The sequence below is a fragment of the Perognathus longimembris genome, chromosome 6, assembly GCF_023159225.1.
Source record: "Perognathus longimembris pacificus isolate PPM17 chromosome 6, ASM2315922v1, whole genome shotgun sequence".
NCBI classification, from domain to species: Eukaryota; Metazoa; Chordata; class Mammalia; order Rodentia; family Heteromyidae; genus Perognathus; species Perognathus longimembris.
Genome location: NC_063166.1, coordinates 18,184,541 through 18,207,385, shown reverse-complemented (window position 1 = coordinate 18,207,385; position 22,845 = coordinate 18,184,541). Strand labels below are relative to the sequence as shown.

At 39.9% G+C, this 22,845-nt stretch overlaps 1 protein-coding gene across 5 annotated transcripts in view; it reads left to right on the top strand.

Moving 5' to 3' along the window:
- The window catches only part of Carmil1 (capping protein regulator and myosin 1 linker 1), a 285,478-nt gene that overhangs the window by 109,586 nt on the left and 153,047 nt on the right, over window positions 1-22,845 (top strand). For all 5 annotated transcript variants that reach the window (XR_007211220.1, XM_048348358.1, XM_048348357.1 and 2 more), the window contains 2 exons: window positions 14,070-14,120; window positions 20,414-20,473. Coding sequence is in view for 4 of the 5 variants with exons in the window: in XM_048348358.1 (XP_048204315.1) it covers window positions 14,070-14,120; window positions 20,414-20,473 (111 nt within the window). In the remaining variant the exon portion in view is untranslated. The remainder of the gene's footprint in view (window positions 1-14,069; window positions 14,121-20,413; window positions 20,474-22,845) is intronic.

Below are 22,845 nucleotides of genomic sequence, written 5' to 3'. Positions count from 1 at the left end.
AATAAACATAGCCTCTTCAACTACTGGTGCTGGTGCAGAAAACTCAAAGTAGACCCAAGCCTATCACCATGCACCAAGATCAACTCAAAATGGATCAAGGACCTCAATATCAGACCTGAATCCTTGAAACTACTGAAGGACAGAGTAGGAAAGACACTAGAACTTATAGGCACAGGAAGGAACTTCCTGAATAGAGTCCCAGGGGCACAACAAATAGGGGAAAGACTCGACAAATGGGACTACTACAAATTAAAAAGTTTCTGCACAGCTAAGGACATAGCCACCAAAACAGAAAGACAGCCAACCATATGGGAAAGGATCTTTACCAGCACAGCAACAGACAAAGGCCTAATATCTGTCATTTACAGAGAACTCAAAAAACTAAGCCCCTCCAAGCCCATTAAACCATTTAGGAAATGGGCAAAGGAGCTAAAGAGAGACTTCACAAGAGAAGAGATAAAAATGGCAAAGAAACATGAGGAAATGTTCAACATCCCTGGTAGTAAAGGAAATGCAAATAAAAACAACCCTGAGATACCACCTCATTCCAGTTAGAATGGCCTATACTCTGAACTCAGGCAACAACAAATGCTGGAGGGGGTCTGGTGAAAGAGGAACCCTTCTCCATTGTTGGTGGGAGCGCAAATTAGTACAACCACTTTGGAGAACAGTATGGAGGTTTCTCAAAAAAGCTCAATATTGACCTACCCTATGACCCAGCCATACCACTCCCAGGCATCTATCCTGAACAGTAGGTCCCAAGTTATCAAAAAGACATGTGCACTTCCATGTTTATCGCTGCACAATTCACAATAGCCAAAATATGGAATCAACCCAGATGCCCCTCCACAGATGAATGGATCCAAAAAATATGGTACCTATACTCAATGGAATACTACATAGCGATTAGGAATGGTGAAATGTTGTTATTCTCAGGGAAATGGTCAGAACTTGAACAAATAATGTTGAGCGAGACAAGCCTAGAACACAGAAAACAAAGAGGCATCATCTCCCTGATATATGACTGTTAAGATGGGGTGACGGAGAGACAGTAGAGACCAGGTCTATGAAACCAAAAACTGCTTGTCAAATGGTATTTCCCACCGGATTGGGTCAGCGACCCAACATTATGTAACCAAAACCAAACAACTACTCAACATATAAAGGTCAAAAATTGACCTCTCAGTGGATTACAGTAGCTCAAAAGCTATGTATGTACGTTCATATAAGACTTCTGTTGACATGTTGTCTAATGTCAACATTACATTTAAAGCCCTAGGCGAATTTTCTTTGGCGTAGGCCACGTGGATACTGTATATGTTCTTGGTACATTGGGTATTGTATGTATGTCTAACTGACATAGGGAAGGGAAAGAAAATCAGGGTGTAAGATATCACAGGAAATGTACACACTGCCCTACTATGTAACTGAACCCGTTTTGCACAACACCTTGTCAAAAAATTTTTGTTTAATTAATAAATTACAAAAAATTAAAAAAAAGAAAGTAGATACAAAATTCACTGTTACCCTGTTCATGTTCCGTGTGCTTATTTGAAGACACTTATAGTTATAGCTTTAGTAACAGAATTTATATATATACAAGATTTTTAGAAAGTTCTATGAAAGAGCCCTATTTTACAGGAACTGAGAAAAGCAAAAGGACATCCCCATCATCCTCCTTCCTAAGTTTATTACTTAAAATTTAAATAGTCTCTTATTACTTAAAATTTAAATAGTCTCTGGTTGTCTATTATTGCCCTTTAAATGTCCATTTGACACTACTGAAGCACAAGGTGGTGGCTGGGCAAGGAAGCATTGTTTGCCCCCAAAAGATCATTATTTCCCCATCAAGTAAGCCCTTGATTTGATCATCTTCAGAACAACACTTGGGAAAGTCTAGAACCGGTTCTTTGCTTTTATGTTGCCCCTTTCTCCTAAAGACCCCCTTGCTTTACTAGCTAACACTTATTAAATGTAACATACCACCTGGAACAATCTAGAAGTTCACTTTATCCCAAGTTGTCTTGAACAGTTATATGTTTCATGGGCACAGACCCAACGGTTACCTTGGGCAAAGCCCTGTATCATTAAAAGCATGTGAGCTCCATCACCAACATATTTCTAGAGTTCCAACAACTTTCACCTTCCCCACTGCCTCCTGTAGGCTAACAACTACCTCTTTTGGAAGTCACAGAAGCTGCCTCCTGAGTGGATTCTCTGCTCCTGCTCCTCTAGTCAGAGCCAAGTTTGGACAGTGTCCTGCCAGGCCTCACAAACCCCAGAGCTCCTCTTATCCCACCCCAGTCTTACCCCTACTTATTGCCCCTCTGACCTCACCAATGCTTACTTTCCGTCTTCAAGTCACATTGGCTTTACTTTAGTCTTCTTTACATCAATACACGATAACCTCAGAGCCTTTTCAAGCACTGTTCCCTGTGCTTGGACCACTCATATCTGAGATTTCAATATAAGATCTCACCCAATTACTTAAAAATGCACCTACCACCAGGTCTCCTCATCTGCTACTCAGCAAATACTCCTTTGTTTCCATCAATATTGTATTTCTGTTTATGGCACTATCATTGACAAGTAGAATATGAGCTGCTTGAAGATAGGGCTATATGTCTTTTTTTCTCTTAGTGTCTAGCACTAGAAAGCACTCAACAGTTATTTGTTGAATAAATAGATTAATTACTTAAATATTTAATGACAGTTATGATATCTAGTACCAAGCCTACACTCAATAATTATTTGTTGAATAATTAAGTAAAATAATAATAAATATTTAATGACAAAATGTGACTATGATAAACATGTACGTTTCAAAGGGAGTATACATATTGTGTGTGTGTCTGTGTTCTGAGTGTGTGTATGTGTGTGTGTATGCCTGTAATCCTAGCTATGTAGGAGGCTGAGATCTGAGGATTACGGTTCGAAGCCAGCTTGAGCAGGAAAGAAGAATTCCGACAATTGAAACTCATGCTCACAAGAGATAGAGAAGTACACAGTCATAGCCCCTGGTGTCACCCTGTCCCCACTCAGTCTCTTAAGATCACTCTGGTTTCAGGCTCTTCTTTGAGTCCTGTTCTACAAAGAGCCTCCATTGTTCTCCTATCTACTCTCAAGAGGACCCCATATTGGGACTTGGAACCAAGACGATGGGGAGTTTATGAGGAAAGCTTTAGGGAAAGGAGACCTGGAAGAATGTAGGGCTACCAGGTTTGGCTGATTGATACCTTTGCTAGCTGACCAATCTTTTGCTGGAAACCAGCACCCTTAAAGGAGGGTGTTGGAACTGAGCTCCTGTGGGTAGATACATTAGCTCAAAAGCAGCAGGGCCAAGGATGATGTACCCACACACAGTGTGCTGTGTTGGGAAGGGAAGTTAACGATTTTAGAAATAAAAAGGGAGAACGTCCCCTACCCCAGGCTAGGAAGTGATTTTGATGCCAGGATGCGGCCCCCAGTCGGTTTCTGATTCAGAGGGGGAGAGCTTGTGAAGGATCTGTGGCAGTAAAGAAAAGGGGATAACTTACAGTTTGCTGCTGCCGAGCGAGCAGGGAGGAGGAGGCGCAGCTGTGCCGAGTGTGTCTGGAGTGCAGTGATAGTGCCGAAACTCAACTTTTCACTTCCTCCCATTATGCAAAGGCTAGAGTTTGGCCTAACATTTATCGGGAAACATTTGGCCTCTTTGCAGGATACTTAATGCCTTCACTAGATGAATGATGTTTCTATGTTCCCTGAACAAAAACACTTCTCATAGCTAATCTCATTTACCTGAAGCTTCAAGAATGAAAAACATGCTCAATTTAAGAAATGCTGTTTCTCCCCTTACCTTTGCTCTGAGTGTGCCCTGGTATTAAAAATTGTGTTTAAATACTTACTAGTTGCCACTAAAATAATATGTGATTATTATTTTATTATCTTATTTTTTTATGGTGATACTGGGGCTTGAATTCAGGGTCTGGGTACTGTCTCATGGGCCAGGGTGCTGGTGGCTCATGCCTGTAATCCTAGCTAGTCAGGAAGCTGAGATCTGAAGATTGCAGTGGGAAACTGTGAGACTCTTATCTCCAATTAACCACCCAGAATCCAGAAGTAGAGCTGTGGCTCAAGTGATAGAACACCAGTCTTCAGTAAAATCCTAAGGGGCAGCTCACAGGCCCTGAGTTCAAGCCACCAATACTGCTACACGCATGCACACGCACACGCACATGTGTGCGCCCAACAGGATTTTTTTCTCAAGCTGGCTTGGAACTGCATTCTTCAGACCTCAACCTACTGAGTAGCTAGAATTGCAGGCATGAGGCATCAGTTCCTTTTTTTTCAGGCATGATCCACCAGTTTCTATTTTGATAATTTCTCAATGTCATAAAACTTGCCTTATCTGTACCTTGATCCACCTTTTATAAATAACTTACCTTTGTGAATTTAATGCACCCAATATCTGAAATCCTTTGTTGAAATGATTTTTGCATCTGGGAGCTGCAAAAAGACTTGAGTGAGAATGCTCTCTTTCTCTACAAATTAGTTTAATAGGCAAAAGGCAGGGATGTAGCACTTAAGACTTGGTACTTTTCCTCCACTGATCTTTTTCTTGTTCTGTTTCTCTATTTTGGAAGATGATTTGGGGATTAGCTAGTTGATCTGTTTGAAATGGGTTGAAGTAAGCTGAAACAACAAATTTCCAGGTACTTTCCTTAAAGGATGTGACTATAAATAGGACAGATGGGTCAATTATGTGATAGGTAATGGGAAAGAAGGCAGAACTGAAATTTTTGTTTATCTTGTTTTGGTGCCAGTACTGAGGCTTGAACTCAGGGCCAGGACATCATCTCTTTGCTCTTTTGTTCAAGGCTGGAACCCTATTACTTGAGCCACAGCTCTCTTCCTGACTTTTTGTGGTAAATTGGAGATAAGATTCTTATAGACTTCCTGCCTGGGCTGGCTTCAAACCATGATCCTCAGATCTCACCCTTCTTAGTAGCTAGGATTACAGGCATAAGTCACCTGCAACCAGCTCAACTCTGACCTTTTGCTGGTTAATTGGAGCAAAGAGTCTCAGGGACTTTCCTGCTGTAGCTGGCTTTGAACTACCATCCTCAAATCATCCTCAAAATGGAATCTTATAATCAGGTTCACAAACAGTATCAGTTTTTGTACCTTCTAAAACTGATTTTTTTTTAATAGTTGGAAATGGGGCAAAGAAGAGCAGTGAAACTTACTGTGTTCATTCATTCAACAGATTTGAGGCCTCCTCTCTCCTTTTTTAAAAATCAAGTATTATTTTGGGTGCTGAGAAATATAATTTTGAATAGGGCAGAGATAGTGTTTGTTCCTAGGCACCTGTTGGGGGAGATTGGAAATAAATATAGTCTCACCAAGAATTAAAATTGTGGTAGGTATTCTTAAGGAAACATGCAAGTGTAGTAAAAAGCATGTAATAAGGAGATCTAATGCAATCTGGAACTTCTTTGTTCCTCAGGCATGCACTTGAAGAAGGAATAGGTGTGAGTCAGGTCGGAAGGTAAAGGAATGAAGAGAGGGGAGATGACTCAAAGCAGAGGGGAGAGCCAGGGCATGGTGGTTTATGGTGCTCCTGATGCCAAGGCTGGAGGATCTGAGCGCAGGAATTCCATACCAGCCAGACTTCATCTAAAAAGAGGGTAGGCCAGGGCTCTGTCCTTGGGAATATCATCCTGTTTTTCCATCCAGAATGGCTTGATACCAACTGTATGAGAATGTGGAGGCAGTGACTGATTTTGTGGTACAGAACACTGAAGGGCTTTAGCAGAACAAGAACATGATGGTGTTTAGGTCTTTGCAGGCCAGGTGCCAGTGGCTCAGGCCTAAAATCTTAGCTACTGAGGATTGTGATTTTATGCCATACTGGATTTGGTTTCTGTCCCAGTTGATCTCTTTGTCCCTTTGATTATGGCAGCTACTCCATTTCCTTTAAATTCATTTTTGTTTCAAATGTTCTTACTTGAAATAAAGGTTGAGTCCTAATGGCTACAGATATATGCTTTAACCTGGTCTCTGCATTCATCAGTGAAATAAAAGGATCCACCCAACCTTAGATGCCTCAGTGGTTTTTAGCTAGGTTTGTGTTTTGGGAAATCTCTCACCTATAGAGGAGACTAACTGGCTCTGCAGTGGGAAAGCAGGACAAGTACTATCAATTAATTGGGACATTAGGAATATTATAGTCCTGTGCCTTTTCTGTATTCCTTAGATTACTGTAACTCTGTTATTGTGACTTCATTTAAAACATAGATGTGGGGGCTGGGAATATGGCCTAGTAGAGTGCTTGCCTCGCATACATGAAGCCCTAGGTTTGATTCCTTTTCTCATATGTAGAAAAAGCCAGAAGTGGTGCTGTGGCTCAAGTGGCAGAGTGCTGGCCTTGAGTAAAAAGAAGCCAGGGACAGTGCCCGGGTCCTGAGTTCAAGCCCCTGGACTGGCAAAAATCCCCCAACAACCCAGTAAATGTAATGTGACCATGATGCTGGAGGAGGTCTTGTATTGTGTGTGCCACATGCAGGCTTGTGAGACACTCCCACTTATTACTTCATTACTACTGAAAGGTCTAGATGGAGGCTCTGCCATATGTGAAATCCTTAACATGAAACTTTCATCCACTTTGAAAGACTGGAGCTGGCGATATGATGAGTCTTCCTTCTTAACTTAAGAATTCATTCTGCGAATTACAGTTATGAGATCTTAAAAGCTCCTCTACTTGTCTAACATGCTCAAAGCCCTTGATTCAATTCTTGGTGTATCTCTCTCTTTCTCTCTCTCTCTCTCTTTGTCACACACACACCCACACCCACACACACACCATTCAAGTTGCTATCAGGACTAGAGTGTTGTCATTAAAACCAGTGTGTCATTCCTCTGTCTCTTTCATAGAATCAGTGTGACAGACTCTAGCTGGTACTTTGAAAAGAGGATCTGCTATAAAGGGATAGTAAGAAGAACTGGTGTTGTTTCGGGGCAGTACCATGTTCACATGGTTGTTTTCTTTCATGCCTTGAGAATATCTTACAAGTTGCAGTCATGGGATGGTGGAAAGAATGGAGTGATTGTGTCTGATGGCTGATAACCATTCCATTTCTGGGTAATGACAGAAGTAATCAGGTGACAAAAAAGGATTTGCACAGGTATTAGGGCACAAAAATGGCCCCTTGAATTAAAAGCCTTGAAAGCTGGCCTCAGTAGCATCTTGGCTTCTGTCACAGGAGCATCTGTTGTTCAGGTAGCAGGGGCCCAAGGGACTTCAGTCTTATTAACAAACATTTATAAGGGATTTGTGATTCCTGGAAGTCCATGCAGTCAAAAAGGGTGGGGAGATGGGGGAAGGGAGAAAGGGCTAGGAGAATTCCAGAGTTGGTTTAAATCATGGACTTAGTCTAGGGAGGGAACTTAGAAACCTGTCTCAGCCACTCTCCCTCCCCATCATGCTGGCTTGGGAGTTGTCATGAGACCCAGGCTGCCCCCAAACACACCATCCTGCTGACTTAGTCTCTTGTGTTTGGGGGTTGTAGTCCTACCTTATTATTTTGAATTTGGGTGAAGTTAGAGCCACAGACATTGTAAAGCTGTTCATAGTGGGTCCTTCTAGTAGCTTAGTCACTTGGACTGAATTTGAATGCTTCTTTTCTCAGTTTAATAATACTCTGGTTGCATAATTTTATTATCAAAATATAAATAATAACTACAGACATTATTTTCTGGCACATTCCATGTGTCAGAATTCTTTTCAGCACTATGTATCTATAAACTCATTAAACACTAACAGCTCTGTAAAATGTAGGTACTGTTATTTGTATTATTTTTCAGAGGAGGGTATCAAGGCAAGGAAACTGTTTGGGCGTTTGACCTGTGTGGTATAGTGGATACTGAAGCTTGAGTTTTCAGCCTAAGCAGTTTTTCCCAAAAATTCATCCTCTAAGACACTAAGCCCAAGGCTGATGACCTTTTCCTACATATGTTTTTGATTTTGTAAACTATAAAAACTCTATTGAATTTGTTTAACCCTGTTGCTATGGTAGGAAAAAAAAATACCCAGAGGTGAGCCATCAATAATGATCATGGCTGTGTTAATGAAACTTTATTTATTTATAAAAAATAGGGGACTGGGTTTAGTCCGTGGGCTGTAGTTTGCAGACCTTGCACTGGGTATGCCCTGTGTTTTCAAGATATCACCACCACTGTTGCTAGTGCATCCCATAGCTGTCTATCAGGTCTAATCCTGAAAGGGCTTTGGGCCAGCAACATTAATGTGATGAGGCATTTTTTTTTTTTTGATGTTCTTTTTGGGTAAAGTGTCTTACTTTATTGGCTAGAGAGGATAGTGGCACTCATAGCTGTGTGTGGGATTGTGAGGCTCATAGCTGGAAGAGAGATTTCATTCTCGCTCAATTTTCTGTGTGACCTTGGAACAAGTCTTTTGGCATCTGTCCACTCTTAACTCTCCACAGTGGTGAGAAAAATGTGCCTTACCACCTGCCTCCTCTTCCTTTACCTAGAAAGGAAGGAGGGAAGGCGAGAGGGATAAATAGAGGTGGGAACATGTTTTGCTTTAATGAAGTCTTATCCATAATGTACTTAGAACTTAGAGTTTTGAAGATGAGGAAAGCATCAAGTGGCATTCATCATGTAGTGTGCTTGCAAATTCGAAGTTGTTTCGGGGTATACGACTTTTGTTGAATGTTTGACATACAGAACGTAGCTTTAAAGGAATGGCACTTGTAGTGATCTGCATGAGAGGACATGGGTTTACAGGGTATGGGTTTATGGATTGCAAGCGCAGCAGTAAGCTTTAGGCAATGGAGATAAGATGGTAGAGCAGGTATTTATTTCAGTTTTTAGTAAGTGTGCAACCAGAGGGTGCCATAGTGAAACCTCATTATAGAGCATCTCCATAAGAAAATGCAGGGGCTCTCTGCCAAGCTGTTAAGTTTTAACAGTAGGGAGTATTTTTTTTTTAATAGAAATGTTTCAGAGTGAAATTTTGAATTTGAAAGTTGAGTGGAGAAGCCTCAGAGGGAAGGGGGCTGCTGCTTGCATTTCAATGAAAGGGAGAGGAAATTCATTATACAGGTTCTAAGTGTGGGTTGCATGCTAAGATCTTCCTGAAAGACTGAGTGTACAGGGAAAGGTGGGAAGGAAGTAATGACTTTGTCTTTTGCAGTTAAGGTTCCTTGGCTAATAAACCACTGTTCTGCCTCTCAGACCCCTCCCCCCATTTTTTTTTAAAACTTTACAAGAATTTCACAAGGTTGAAGATGTGTATTGAGCAGAGAATTTTAGTCTAGGATCTACCTCAGTGTCGTTGTGGCATTTGTCCTAGTGACAAAAAAATATACTATTTTAAAATTCAAATCAAAGATGCTGTTATATCAGTTATAAGAAGAGCTGGTATTTAGCAAAGGCGTGTTTGGTGCTGTGCCATGTCCCCATTTGTCTTTTACTTAATGTTTCACCACAGTAGCAGTCTGGAAGTGCATTCTTGTTTGAACCCCTCTTGTTTGAGACACCTCAGTTTGCTCCTTTGAGGCAAAGGAGCACTACAATCCTAATCTCATTAGAGGTCAACTAACTTTTATTCAGGCAGAAAATGACTGAAAATTTAAATCTAAGGTTTCCTGAGACCAAATCCAAATTACTAAGGGGATCAACATTCCTGGTTTCCTGGGATTCAGGATGCTTAGTATCATGGCTAGAAATCGCCTGGGCAAACAGGAAGAGTTGAGTTTTCCTGTGGATTTCCCCCTATCCTGCTGGAGTCCACACTTGGCCAAGGCTATAAATCCTAGGGTAGTTTTGGAGTTACCCAGATTGTTGGGAGACTGAGTTGATGGTATCTTCTAATATGATCATTCCCACATTAATTGGTTCAATTTGCACTGATAAAGCAAGAGGCAAAATTTCTGGCTGGGACCAGTAACACTTTTCACCTTGCTTCCAAGTAGTCCACTTGGGAACAGGTGGGTCAACTTTGGAAGATTTACCCTCTTTCAATGCTCTCATGTTACAAATTTTCTCAGAACCCTCATGTGCCCTTGGGGTTTCTAACTGGTTTTCAGAAGTGGGAATCAGCAAGCACACAACATTTGTGGCTTATCTGTCTTCTTTCTAAGCTGAGACTCCCTTACCAGTGCATCTCTTTTCAAAGAAATTATTTTGGACTATGTCCAGCCTCTGAAGGACACTGTATACTTAAAACAGGGAGTGGGCATAGACTGTGAGCCCTATTGTTGCCAGTAGGGAGACAGAAATGATCATAGAAATTCACACATCTGCCTACACATCTGTAGAGATATTGGTCTTTTCTCAAAGGAGAATGATAATAAACAAATTTTCCTTTTTCTTTCTCTTGTTTTAAATGTACAGATCTCAGTTAATACCCTGCCAGTCCCCATTGTCCACTGCCCCCCACCCCCCAAGCTCCCTGTGGTGATGATTGTGGGGGAGGGCAGGTCAGGAAAAGTCAGGCAGGTCCTCTGATGTTCCTGGTTGGTTGAGGAGGATGTTAACTCCTCAAGTCCCACCAACAGATAGAAAGGCCAGCCTTTGTTTTGTGCTGGTGATGGCTGCCCCACTTCTATTATTTGGGTACCGGATTTGGGATTTGTTTTTAAGACGTATTAATTAGATTCACTCCGGGGACCATGTAATCACTTAATTACCCATGTGCTCATTGTATAATGATGTCAAAAGGTGCCTTGTCATTTTTCGTTCATGTTTTGTTCATGATTGTGTGCATTACAGATGAGGTGCTCATACGGAATGCTGTCTTTCTTCCGTGGCTAGTGTGTAGTGTTTCTTGCAATTTTATAAATAAATCCCAAGCTCTGTAGTGATTGCATAGAGAAAGGGAAGTGGAAGGCATGAGAAGGTGCCAAGAAGGGGAGACTGAGCAAGTTGAAAGGGACTTGGCAGAAAGAGCGGCTTTAAGAGCAGAGAGAAATGGTGTGGGGGAAGGATGAGGAGCCAGTGAGGGAAGATACAGACTCAGAGATGTTCCTAGGCTCAGGTAGATAAATATAAAACAAAGACAAAGACACACAGAGACAGTAAGAGAAACCAATGGATGATAGGGGAAAGAGGCAGGTAGACAGACAGCTCAACCTTTTCTTTATGGTCCCCAAGCATTCCTCATCCTAATGATGATCTTACATCTGATTGTTTCCTTCTGACTTGCAAGTTCTTTGCCTCATCCGTATTTCTAAGAGTTGAAATACTGAGGAATCTGGCCTTTGGCAAGGAGAGATCTGAGAACCAGTGTAAGTAACTGGGAATACCATCTCCAGAGCCAGGCTCTGTTGGATAGAAACCCAGCTTTCACATGCTTGCTGGGTGACCCACATAGGTTACATAATCTTCATTTTAAAATGGGGGTGATGATAGCACCCCACAGGTCATATGAGAAGTAAATGAGGTAACTTATGCAAACCTATTAAAAGTGTATGGGACAGGATTAGCTTGGAAATGATTCTGGATGTGGTGGGAGCAATTCTCCTTGGAAGGGATGTTATCAGAATTAAGTATATTTTCCTGAGTGCTGCTCCTATCTGGGTCTTTGGCCTTGACCCTTATTGCTAATCTGAGGTGAGAGTGAGGAGAATGGACTGGGAATGAGAGCCTGCAGCTTCTAGTCCTGGCTCTGCCACTAGCTGCCACGAAGTGGAGTTTTTCTGGACCTGCTCTCAGATTATAACAAGTGTGGGGGTTTTAGGTCTTTGACTAAGTGCTATTGAGACCTTTCTGGCATGTGAACTTTATAATTTGGCTCTGCAGAAATGTGTGGACTTGAGGTTCTTAGACAGGACTGGGAGTGAGTATAGAGTTAATCTTGGCTGAGAGAAGTGTGGGTAGTGCTTTGTGAATGAGGAAGGAGGAGTAGTGAGAGTGGGTGGGAATCTGGTTACCTTGCCTGTGATTGTGACTGTCAACATTTTCTCTTTTCTTCTTCTGTTTCCCTGGGGGAGAAGCAGTGATTGAAAGAGAGTCATAGATCCTGGGGCTGACTGAAATAGAAAACTCTTGCAGTGCTTTGGAGCATGGGCTTTAGTTCTGGGAAGCTAGATATTTCATCCTTTGAGATGAGTTCTGATCTCATAATGAAGTCATTGGTTACCTGTTTTCTGGTCCTAAGCAAATGACAACACTGCCTATGCCAGTCTCTGCTCCCTTTTATCTCCCTTTCTAAATTCCTCTTTATTACTGCCGTCCCTCTACTGTTGGACCTGGCTTAGAGTCCTGTGTGTCTCATGTAACCATTTTTTTCTTCCCTTTCTAAGAAGGGACCAAACTCTTAATTTCCTGAGTAGTGTTAGTATTGCCAGGTATTGGCTAGAACAGATTATGAGAGAGTTCAGCTCTCAAAGTATATTTATATTTGGAGAGAATTTAAAAAAAGAAAAGAACTCTTGGAATGTTGAGAAAGTTACCCTTGAGCTGAGAGCTTTGCAAGTCACCCCAAATCGTGTACTGCCCTAGGCAATATCCTTTCCTTTTATGAGTCTTTAGCTGCGGCGCTGAGGCAGAGAGCACACTGAGGCAGGAAATCTATGTAAGAACATAGGGTTTAGAGTTGGCAGAGCTAAGTGAACCTGTAGTATGACCTTGAGTGAGTGTCATCATGGAATCTCAGTTGGTAGCAAACATGGTTGTGAGAAGTGTGTATATCATTGTATGAAAAAATGTTTGCTTATTGTGTTAGCTTTTCCATTAGTCTGAGAAAAACAACTTAGACAGGGAAAGCATTTCTTTTGGCTCATGGTTTCAGAGGTTTCTGTAAGTGGTTGCTTGACCCCATTGCTGTGGGCCTGTGGTGAGGCAGAGTGTCATGGTGGGCAGGATGTAGTGGAGCAGAGCTTGCTTTCCTCATGACAACGAGGAAATGGGGAGGGGAGAGGGAGGCAGGCCAGGGATAAAAGGGATATCTTCCAAGAATTATTTCCTATTATTGGGAGGAAAAAAAATGTATTTTCCTTTGTATCTCAGCATTCCTTTATCATCTGTATCATAAGTTGAGTTTTCTCCTGTAGAGGCCACCTATGTTTTCAAACATGAGTGATAGGCAGACAGACATAAAGAAACAAAAAACATTTCAAGTTTCTGTCTGGTTTTGGAGATTGTAGAGTGTGGGACAAAGCCAGCTCACCTAAGCATACCTGTTGATTCACTTTCTGGTTTTAGATTAGCAGTTCAAGTCCCGGATTGAGCACTGTGATCTGGGATCTATGTGTGTCTGCATGCATGCACACATGCATGCACATGCATGTATGTATTTTAATTTTGGGCCTCAGTGTCTTTGGCTTGAAAATTTCTAAGGTTTAGTTCAAGCCTTTCATTCTGATATTAGTACAAAGTCTCATCTGCTGTATAGGAATTTAATGAAAGGCAAGTTCTTTGGAAGACGAGTAAAGACAATTCTATCGGGACTTGAAATGCTTCAATGTCTCCCTTTGAAACTTAACTTCAAAAGCTCATTGGTGTGCTGGGTTTGGTGATGTACATCTGTAATTCTAGCTACTAGGGAGGTGAAGATACAGAGGATCAAAGTCCAAGGCCAGAATTGGGAAAAGATTAAGGAGACCACAGATCTCAATGAACAAGCCATGTGTGAGGGTGAGCACCTGTCATCCCAGTTACATGGGAGGAATAGGTAGGAGGACCCTGGTTAGGATGCCCCTGGGCAAAAAAGGAAGATCTTATTTGGAAAATAACTTGAAGTGAAAAGGACTGGAGATGTGGCTCAAGTGGCAAAGCACTTGCCTAGCAAGTGCAAAGCCCTGAGATTAGACTCTAGCATCAAAATAATCTTCAATCAGTCAATCATTAATCAGTCAATCAAACAAATTCATCAGCTTCCAGCTTCTATCAGGATTGCCTGAGTTAGAGGCAGTTTTGGATAGTGAGGTTGTTGATGTGCAGTCCCTGCTCAATTTCGGAACTCCTAATTCAGCTTCTTTGTATTCACAGAGGCCTATGGTAGGTAAAGAGTACCTCTTTGCATTTTTGGTACTGATTCTGATGCTGCTGCTTTTCTCTTACAGGTGCTTACATCATGCCGAGCCTTCCTTGTCACAGCTCGAATCCCTACCAAGGTCAGTAGTGATGGGATTATTTCTCTCTCTCTCTCTCTCTCTGTCTCTGTCTCTCTCTCTCTCTGTCTCACATGCTCATACATATACATGTACTCATGCAAACTTACACACACTCAGCTGTAGTGCTCATTGAAATGCATGCACATACATGCATACACACTTACACGATGCTCATACAGACTTATCACACACCTTCACATAGACATACATGTTTGCACTTAGGCACACACACAGATATTCAAAACACATACTCATACTTCAGTGTGTCAATTTAATGATTTAGGCCAGAGTTCTCTAAGTCCATTTTTCTTCCTCCTCACAAAGCATTTAAAGTTTATGATGATTTTTTTCTTTTTTTTACTTCATTTGCTTTTTCTTTGTGTAAAGGCTTTCCAAGAAAAGTGATGGAACATTTTGTGTTCTTGGTCCACAGGTAGTACCTCCCAGTTGTCTTCTTTTTCTGGGGCTTTGGTTTCCACAGTTTCAAATCAACTTCTGTTTCTTTCAGTTTCACTAATGGCAGATTCTTCTCAGGTTTTGACATGTGGGAAATAACCTTCATAATTCTGAAGAGTGCATTAAAGGACGGTGGCTTCCGAAGTCCCTTCTTCCTGCTCTCTGACTTGTCTATGAAAAAGAACATGACAGTGCTCTCTTCTGAAAAGATGTATTTAGAAATTTTCATGAGTTACCCTTCATTTCGTTCATGCATGCAGCATAATTATGGCTTCCTTTGTTTACAGTAGCTAAAAAGGTTTGATCATTTTTATATTGACAAAATGGAACAGAATACAGAGATTTTTTTCCCCTAAAGAGATGAGTGATAACTAATGTTTATTGAGAGTTATTTAGTAAACAATTTAATCTTTAAAAGAATCTTCTGAGAACCATGTGGGATCTATTATCATTCCTATTTTGCAGATGAGAAAACTGAGGCAGGGAATTTCAGTAACTTGGCTATGGTTATACTTCCACTATTAGGATAGATGGATGATTCTAATTGTTGAAGAGTCTGGTTGTCTATGGTCTTACTACCTGAACTTAATGAATTTCCTGCTAAGAATTTTTTGAGCACATCATTTCATTTAATTCTTGTGATAGCCATGATAGGTAAGTTGACATGCATAAGAATTCACAAGTAACAAATGAGAGAAAGATATTGGAATAACTAAATCTTATTCTTTCCACTTTCTGTTGAGTGAAACTGCCTCGCCTACTACATATTTAGGAAACCGATATTTCGTGATAGCTGCTTCCTTACGACACATTTTAACTCTTAAAAAGTTCTCCAATGAACAGCTTTTTTGGTTCTAAATGTGTTCTCTCTCTCTCTCTCTCTCTCTCTCTCTCAGCTTATACTGGGGCTTAAACTGAGGACTCAGTCTTTGGAGTAGCTAGGATTATAGGCATGAACCACTAATGTCAGCCCAAGCCCTTTTGATAATATCAAATAAATCTATATGTGTTATGAATAAAGTCTGCTATAATGGCACTGAAGTTGGCTATCTATCCATAATGTAGTCATTAAAATACCTGAGGGTGGTATAGTATGTAAGGAGATGAAGTAAGCCAGCACTGTCCCACCAGTGAAGTGCTCCATTGCAGTACATTTGACATGTCACCTACCCTTCCTGTTAGGGAATCTCATCATATCCTCTTGACTTGCCCCTGGGGAAAGGCTTGGTTTTGAACTGGCAAGGTTGAACATCTGATTTCTCATATTGTCAGGATCATGAATAAGAAATGTAGATTTTGATCCAGAGTGATCTGTCTCCATGTTTAATGGTTTGCATGTACCAGGGTAAGGCTTGGCTGGGATGTAAAACCAGTGTTCAGTCATATGAACTCTTTGGGCACATAGTAATATTCAGACCATTAATATAAAATAGGCACTGATCATTGTGTAGGTATCTTCTCTTTTTTTATGGATGTTGATTCATACAATATGTTTTTCTTTGGAATAAAGTTTCATGAAAATTGGGACATGTTCACTTATTTCAATGTATATATGAGGTGATCCCACATGCATAACAATGTGCAAGTCACAGATGTACATCTTAGTAATTAATCACAAAAGGATTAGCTCTGCAGGCACATCCAGATGAAGAAACAGAGCTTTGCCATTATCCCCAAAGACCCTAACTGTGCCTTTGGGTGGGGCAATGAACAGATCAAGGGAGGGTTTTTAGACAAGCTAGGTTGAAGGGTCACTTCACATGAACTAGGCAAAGGTTTAGCAGTCTGAAAGTGCCCAAGGCCCTCTGGCCTACAAGTTGGCATGTAGGCCGCGGGTTATGGAGGAAGCTGTGGTGGAAGAAAGAAGCTTAGGAAGATGGGCAGGACCTAGGTCCTGATGAGGAGTTGCAGCATGGACTGCTGCCTGTGAAATAGTAAAGTTGCTGCAGACAGCCATGTATAGATTTTTAGATTTGCTCTGCAGCTTGAGGGGCTGCATAACTGGCTTACTGGTTGGAGTAGGGCAAGTAAGAGACTGAAAAAGCAATTGAGTTACTTGTTACCTGGTTAATCAGTAGTATCTTTAGTTCTGGGTTAAAAATGCCTCAATTCTTCTTCATGCTGTTTGCAGCTCTGTCAGCTTCCTAACTGGTCCTTCAGTATACTTTTATCTATTAATCTAACTTAGTGATGTTTTTGGGCTGGGCTGCTACCAGGGACTGGGAACTAGCTATGGATGAGATTAGAGAGAGACTTGAACCTTGCTATGATGCCTTTCAGGGTGTCTTAGGGACAGCCCTTTACACTACTACTAATAATTCAGAACCCTGACTAATCACAGAACGAGCCAGTCATTGCTTATTGATTGCTGAACCTGCACGTTCTATTTTTTTACTTTCTGTTTTCTCCTGACTCTTTTTATGTTTTATGTGGTTGCAGAGTATTTAACCCTACTTGCTTATAAAACTTGAAGTTATTCAAGTCTTCAGGGCCTAGTGAAATGTTAACAGTGTTTCCTGACTGTCTAGTGAAGACCCTTTGTACAGGAGAAGCTATTTGAAAAAAACAAAAAAATTTTTTTTTGATACCAGATTTCATTTGTAGCCCAGGTGGCCTCAACTCATGATCTTCTTACCTCAGCCTCTACCAAGTGTTGGGATTACAGGCTTGTGCTTTGAAATGGGAGCATCTTAATGGACTTGCAGTTAACTTCAACGAGCCAAATCAACTAGGATGTCCATTTTTATCCCTGATGATGCTGACTGATGCCAGCTGTGCATTTCTGATTGACAGCTATAAGAATATGTTCCTGATTGGGAGTGATACTGCGGCTCAAGTGGTAGAGTGCTAGCCTTGAGCAGAAGGAACTCAAGGACAGCACTCAGGCCCAGAGTTCAAGCCCTGGACCTGCAAAAACAAACAAACAAACAAACTGTGCCTGGTTGAACCTGCCTCCATCTCTTTAATGAGATGCCCTCTGAGCATCAGTGACTGATTTCCAAACTCATTTACAGCAGTTATAATCACAATATCAAATTTTTTAGTGAAAGACATTGCACATAGCAATGAAATATGTGTACAAGGAGAGTTGTCTGTGAAACACTGAATATTGAAATAAGTAAATTACTTAGAAAAAATTGTTCCCTTTTAGCCTCAGACAATGATTACAATTTGAGGAAAAGATGAGAAACATAATGATCTGGAAAAACTTCTGCCCCCAGCTTGCTTAGCAAGTGCCTTCCCATTCTCAGTGCATCTCTAAAGAGGCTAAATTGGGGACTAGAAGCCCTGGATTGTGGGTTTCATAGAGAAAGGCCACTGAAAGGCCATCAGTAAGTTCAACTCAAAGAAAAACTTTAGTGCTATTAAAAAGAATGGCAAATGAGAATGCATTTTATAAGCTGAAAGTGAAAATAATGAAAGTAGGTGTGTCTAACTTTTAGAAAATGATTCCCTCCTTTAAATGACTCTTCAAAATGAAGCCAAGTATAGATCTTGGTAATAATAGGTAAGGATACTAATTGAATGTTTTAAAATATGTGCCTTCAAGGCTGCATTTAACTCTCGGAGGACAAAATATATGTCTCATTCCTCTTTCAGTATCCCATACTGGTACATAGTAGACTTCCCACAAATGTCTGCCAGTTGACTAAGTAGGTAGTAGAACAGATTCTTTTTCTGCTTCCCAGGTCTTATGTTTCTAAAGGTCTAACTGGAGATTATCTGCTCCATTTTTTAATTTCCATCAATACAGCATGGTTCATATAAACGAGGGTACAGAATTAAGTCCTTTGTGGTTTTGACTCTTGGGACTTGAACTCAGGGCTTGAGCCTCTTTGTGCTCAAGGCTGGCACTCTAGTTCTTGAGCCACAGCACAACTTTTGGAAATTTTGAGTGGCTTATTGTAGATCAGAGTCTCATGAAGACTTTTTTTCCCAGGCTAGCTTCCAACCATGATCCTTAGATCTCAGCCTCTTTTGAGCACTTAGGATTACAGGCATCTGGCTCTTGTTCTCATTTATCATTGCAATTGGCCTTCTGTGTCAGTAAGTTTCTCCTCTGTAAACTCAGTTAATATGGAGAGAAAAAAATGACCTCTTGTGGACCTTTTTTCTGTCATTCTCTCTTATGTAGTACACTAAGTAACCATTTACATTGTATTAGGCATTGTATTCAGAGTGCTTTATACTACACTGGAGGATGTGTATTATACAACTATTGCACCCTATGTGAGGGCCTTGAACAGTCACAGATGGTAATATCTCAGTAAGTGTGAGGCATTCAGGAATCCCTCAGAAATACCTAGGAACGCCTGCATATTTCTAGATTTAACACAAGAGGGAAAACAATTCACTCACCCATTTTCTATAGTGTCATGCTTTGTGATTGTGTTGTCCTGAGATGAAGACAGATTATTGGCTACTAATCAGGAAAAAGAATGGAGGAACGGAGGAATCTAAGGATATTTTGAAGGAAAAGCAATTGCTGATTATAGCAGAAGAGAGGAAGGGAAGGAAATTTATTAAAATAGAAAGAAGCCCGAGGGATGTAGCTCAGTGGTGGAGTACATGAACAAGGCTCTGATTTGACTGCCAGCACTGCAGAAATAAATAAGTGCATAAATAAATAAAGGAACTGATGACATTGCCCCATTTGTAAGGAAATGGAAGGACTTGGAAAAAATTATACTAAGTGAAGTGAGCCAGACCCAAAGAAACATGGACTCTATGGTCTCCCTTATTGGGAATAATTAGTACAGGTTTAGGCAAGTCATAGCAGAGGGTCACAAGAGCCCAATAGCTATACCCTTATGAACACATAAGATGATGCTAAGTGAAATGAACTCCATGTTATGGAAACAATTGTTATATCACAGTTGTAACTACTTTCAACGTCCCATGTGTATCTGTAGCTTCTATTATTGATGATGTTCTTGTGTCACCTTCCTGTGATTGTATATACACTATCTCTGTAATCTTATCTGAGTATATTGGAAACCGTGTATACTGGTATTAGAACTAGGAAATTGAAAGGGAATACCAAAATTGAGAGACACAGGGTAAAAAAAGACAAACAACTACAAAAGCAATACTTGCAAAACTTTGGTGTAAGTGAACTGAATACCTCATGGGGGGAAAAGGAAAGGGGGAGGAGGGTGGGAGGTATGAGGGACAAGGTAACAAACAGTACAAGAAATGTATCCAATGCCTAATGTATGAAACTGTAACCTCTCTGTACATCAGTTTGATAATAAAAATTTGAAAAAAAAATAAAGGAACTGATCATTTAGGTACATACAAAGAAAGTGGAGTTTTATTTGACCATGTACTTGTCACTGTCAGTTAAACATAGTTTAAAATTCTCCAATATTATATTGGGCTAACTCTATTCAAAACATGAAATTTTGTGCAAGCCCCAGAGCAAGAATGACTCCAATAGGTAGTAAAACGCAAATTGTTAAGAGTTGAGGAAGGGGAAAACTACAATGACTGTCCTCATGAGACCTTTGGAAGCAACTGTTAAAAGGGGAAAAATGTATTTGGACAGCTCATTTACTCAGTTTTTAAATGGTGGATTTCAGGTACAAAATGTGCTCAACCCTAGATGAAATCTAGTCAGGCATGTATCTGCTTTAGTATACTGAATGGTACGTTTTCTTAGATGTGACCCATTTTAGTCTCCTTGAATATAGTAAGCCAGCCTACCTTCATAAACTGTATCGAATCTTATTTGCCCTTGGACTATTTCTAATTACAGCTTTTTTTTTGGTTTACCTTGTATTTTATGTTTTGAGTGTTCATTATAGGCTTCTGTTTCCCCTTCTCTCCAATTACAGCTCGAGCTAACCTTCAGCTACTTGGAGATTCATGGCGTCATCTGTAGCAAGCCAGCTCAGGTGAGTGTGAACCCCAGAAACTTGTCGCTGTAAGTCACCATCTTTCTTCCCTTCCCAAGGGGAGGAAGCCTCTTTTCTTTTGTTTGCACTATTGAAAGTTTCTGGAGACAAAGTAGAATAACAAGGGGAAAGTAGAACTTAAGGGATGACTCAGAGGTTGTGTGTGGATGGGCCGGGAATTTGTTCCAATAAAGAATGTACATATCTGAAGAGAACTGATTCGCTCTAATGTCAGCTGGTGTTGTAAATGTGAGAGATTTTGTAAAACTAAATTTACTATGAAAGCTACATAGCACTAATATAGTATGGTGTAAGGTCTTAGAATATGGTGATAAGTGAAATTTTTTTGGTATTGAAAACAAGATTTATGGAGCTGTAAGTAAATTCAGTAGAGTGTAAATTGATAACCTTTGTCCTAGGTATATCCATGAAGTTTCCTAGTATACCTTTGAAACACTGTGTCTATCCTGCAGGCATCTCCCTTCTGTCACTGTATGGTAGCTTGCATTTTCTGAAATTGTATTTGGATGGAATCATATAGTGCTTTCCTTCTTTCATTCAGTTTAATTATTCTGAGATTGATGAATTCTGTTGCGTGTCTCATTATTCATTCCCCCTTACTGCTGAGTGCTGTTCCATTGTGTATGCTATGTCACAGTTGTTTATACAGAATGTTCATTATCTTTTAAATATCTTGCAGCTTACTGCTTTGTTTTACAATAATGTTTGTATGGGAAGCAATGTATGGATCAAAGTTTAATTTTGTTTTTATTCTGCATCTGTAGAGTATACCTACTTGTTCAGTATGATATGTTAGAAAGTCTGTTATTTCCTCACTGAACTTAGTTTTCCCTTTGATGAAAATCAATTGTCCATTGAAGTATGGATCTACTTTTAGACTTGAAATCCTGCTGCTATGGTCTGTCTTTATGCCACTACCATACTAAATTGATGACTGTAACTTTACAATCAGACCTAAAACCAAATGGTGCTAGGCCTTCAACTTCATTCTTTTTTTTTTTTTTCGTAATAGTTGCAGTGGATTTGAGATTCACTTTAGTTCCTACACAAAGCCTGTTCAGATTTTGATTAGGATAACGTTGAACTTACAGATCATTCTGGGGAGAACTGACATCTTCATAATAAATTCATATTTATGTATATACCTGCGTATACACACATATATGTATACATACGCATATATAATTTTATACACATATATATAATTCATGTAAGTCTTAATACCTCTTACAATATTTTGTCATAGCTTTCAATGTATGTCTTCTGTCAGGTTTATTTGTATTTTGTACTTTGGTACTTTTTTAAAAGATCAACTTGGAATTGTTTTTTGCTGATGTTAGACATACAGTGAATTTTTGCTTATTGGTCTTACATCCTGCTCGTATTGCTATACTCACCTAGTGTTTCTATGACCATCATTTTCTACAGTGACAGTGCCATTTGTGAATGTAGATACTTTTTATTTTCAACATAAATTTCTTTTTCTTGTCTATTGCTGTTGAGACATACTCCTCTATGGGTCTCATACTCCTAAATGTCTTGTGAGATATGCCTAAGACTCAGTGCTCTATCACTAATCTTCATTCTCAGCCTTTGTTCTTTTAAGATAATAAATTACTCTGGAGTCTGATTTTATTGTGTAGCCCAGACTGGCCTTGAACTACCTGACTCAGAGTTTGGGATTACAGGTGTATGCCCCCACACCTGGAGAAATTCTGGTTCCTTCATAGGTATGTGGTAGATTCATTAACATCCTTCTTCTTGAACATATTTTGGTAGTTGGTGTTTTGTGTAAGTTGTTGAATTTATGAACACAAAATAGATAATGGTATCCAATTGTTATTCATTTAATATCTGTAGAATATCATTAATGATAATGATATTATGGTTTTCTCTCTTCCTACTAGTCTTTTTAGAAGCTTACTCATTTTCTCACTCTGCTCAAAAGAAAAGAAATCTTCTTTTGGGTTTTATTGATTTTTTTCCATTTTATCAGTTCTTTTTGTGTTGTTAGTTTATTTTTTATACTTCTTATTTTGCCTTTTAGAACTATAAAGAAAGTATTTGAGTATGTAGTTTACTAGTATTTTTCTTAAGAGAAAAATTTAAAATTGTCACTTTGCATCAATTGAGATAACATACACATCCTTGGAACTTTTCCATAGCTTATCTTAGAGCAATGTTTTATCCTATGTGTTTATCATTCTCCAGAGACTACAATTGAGAAAAAATCATGACAGCATATGTTTGCCCAAATGGTCAAACATATGTAGAATGAGTGATCACTCATGAATGATGGCATAATAGATGTAACCAGAATCTTAATTCAGAAATGTTTATGCTTCTTTATT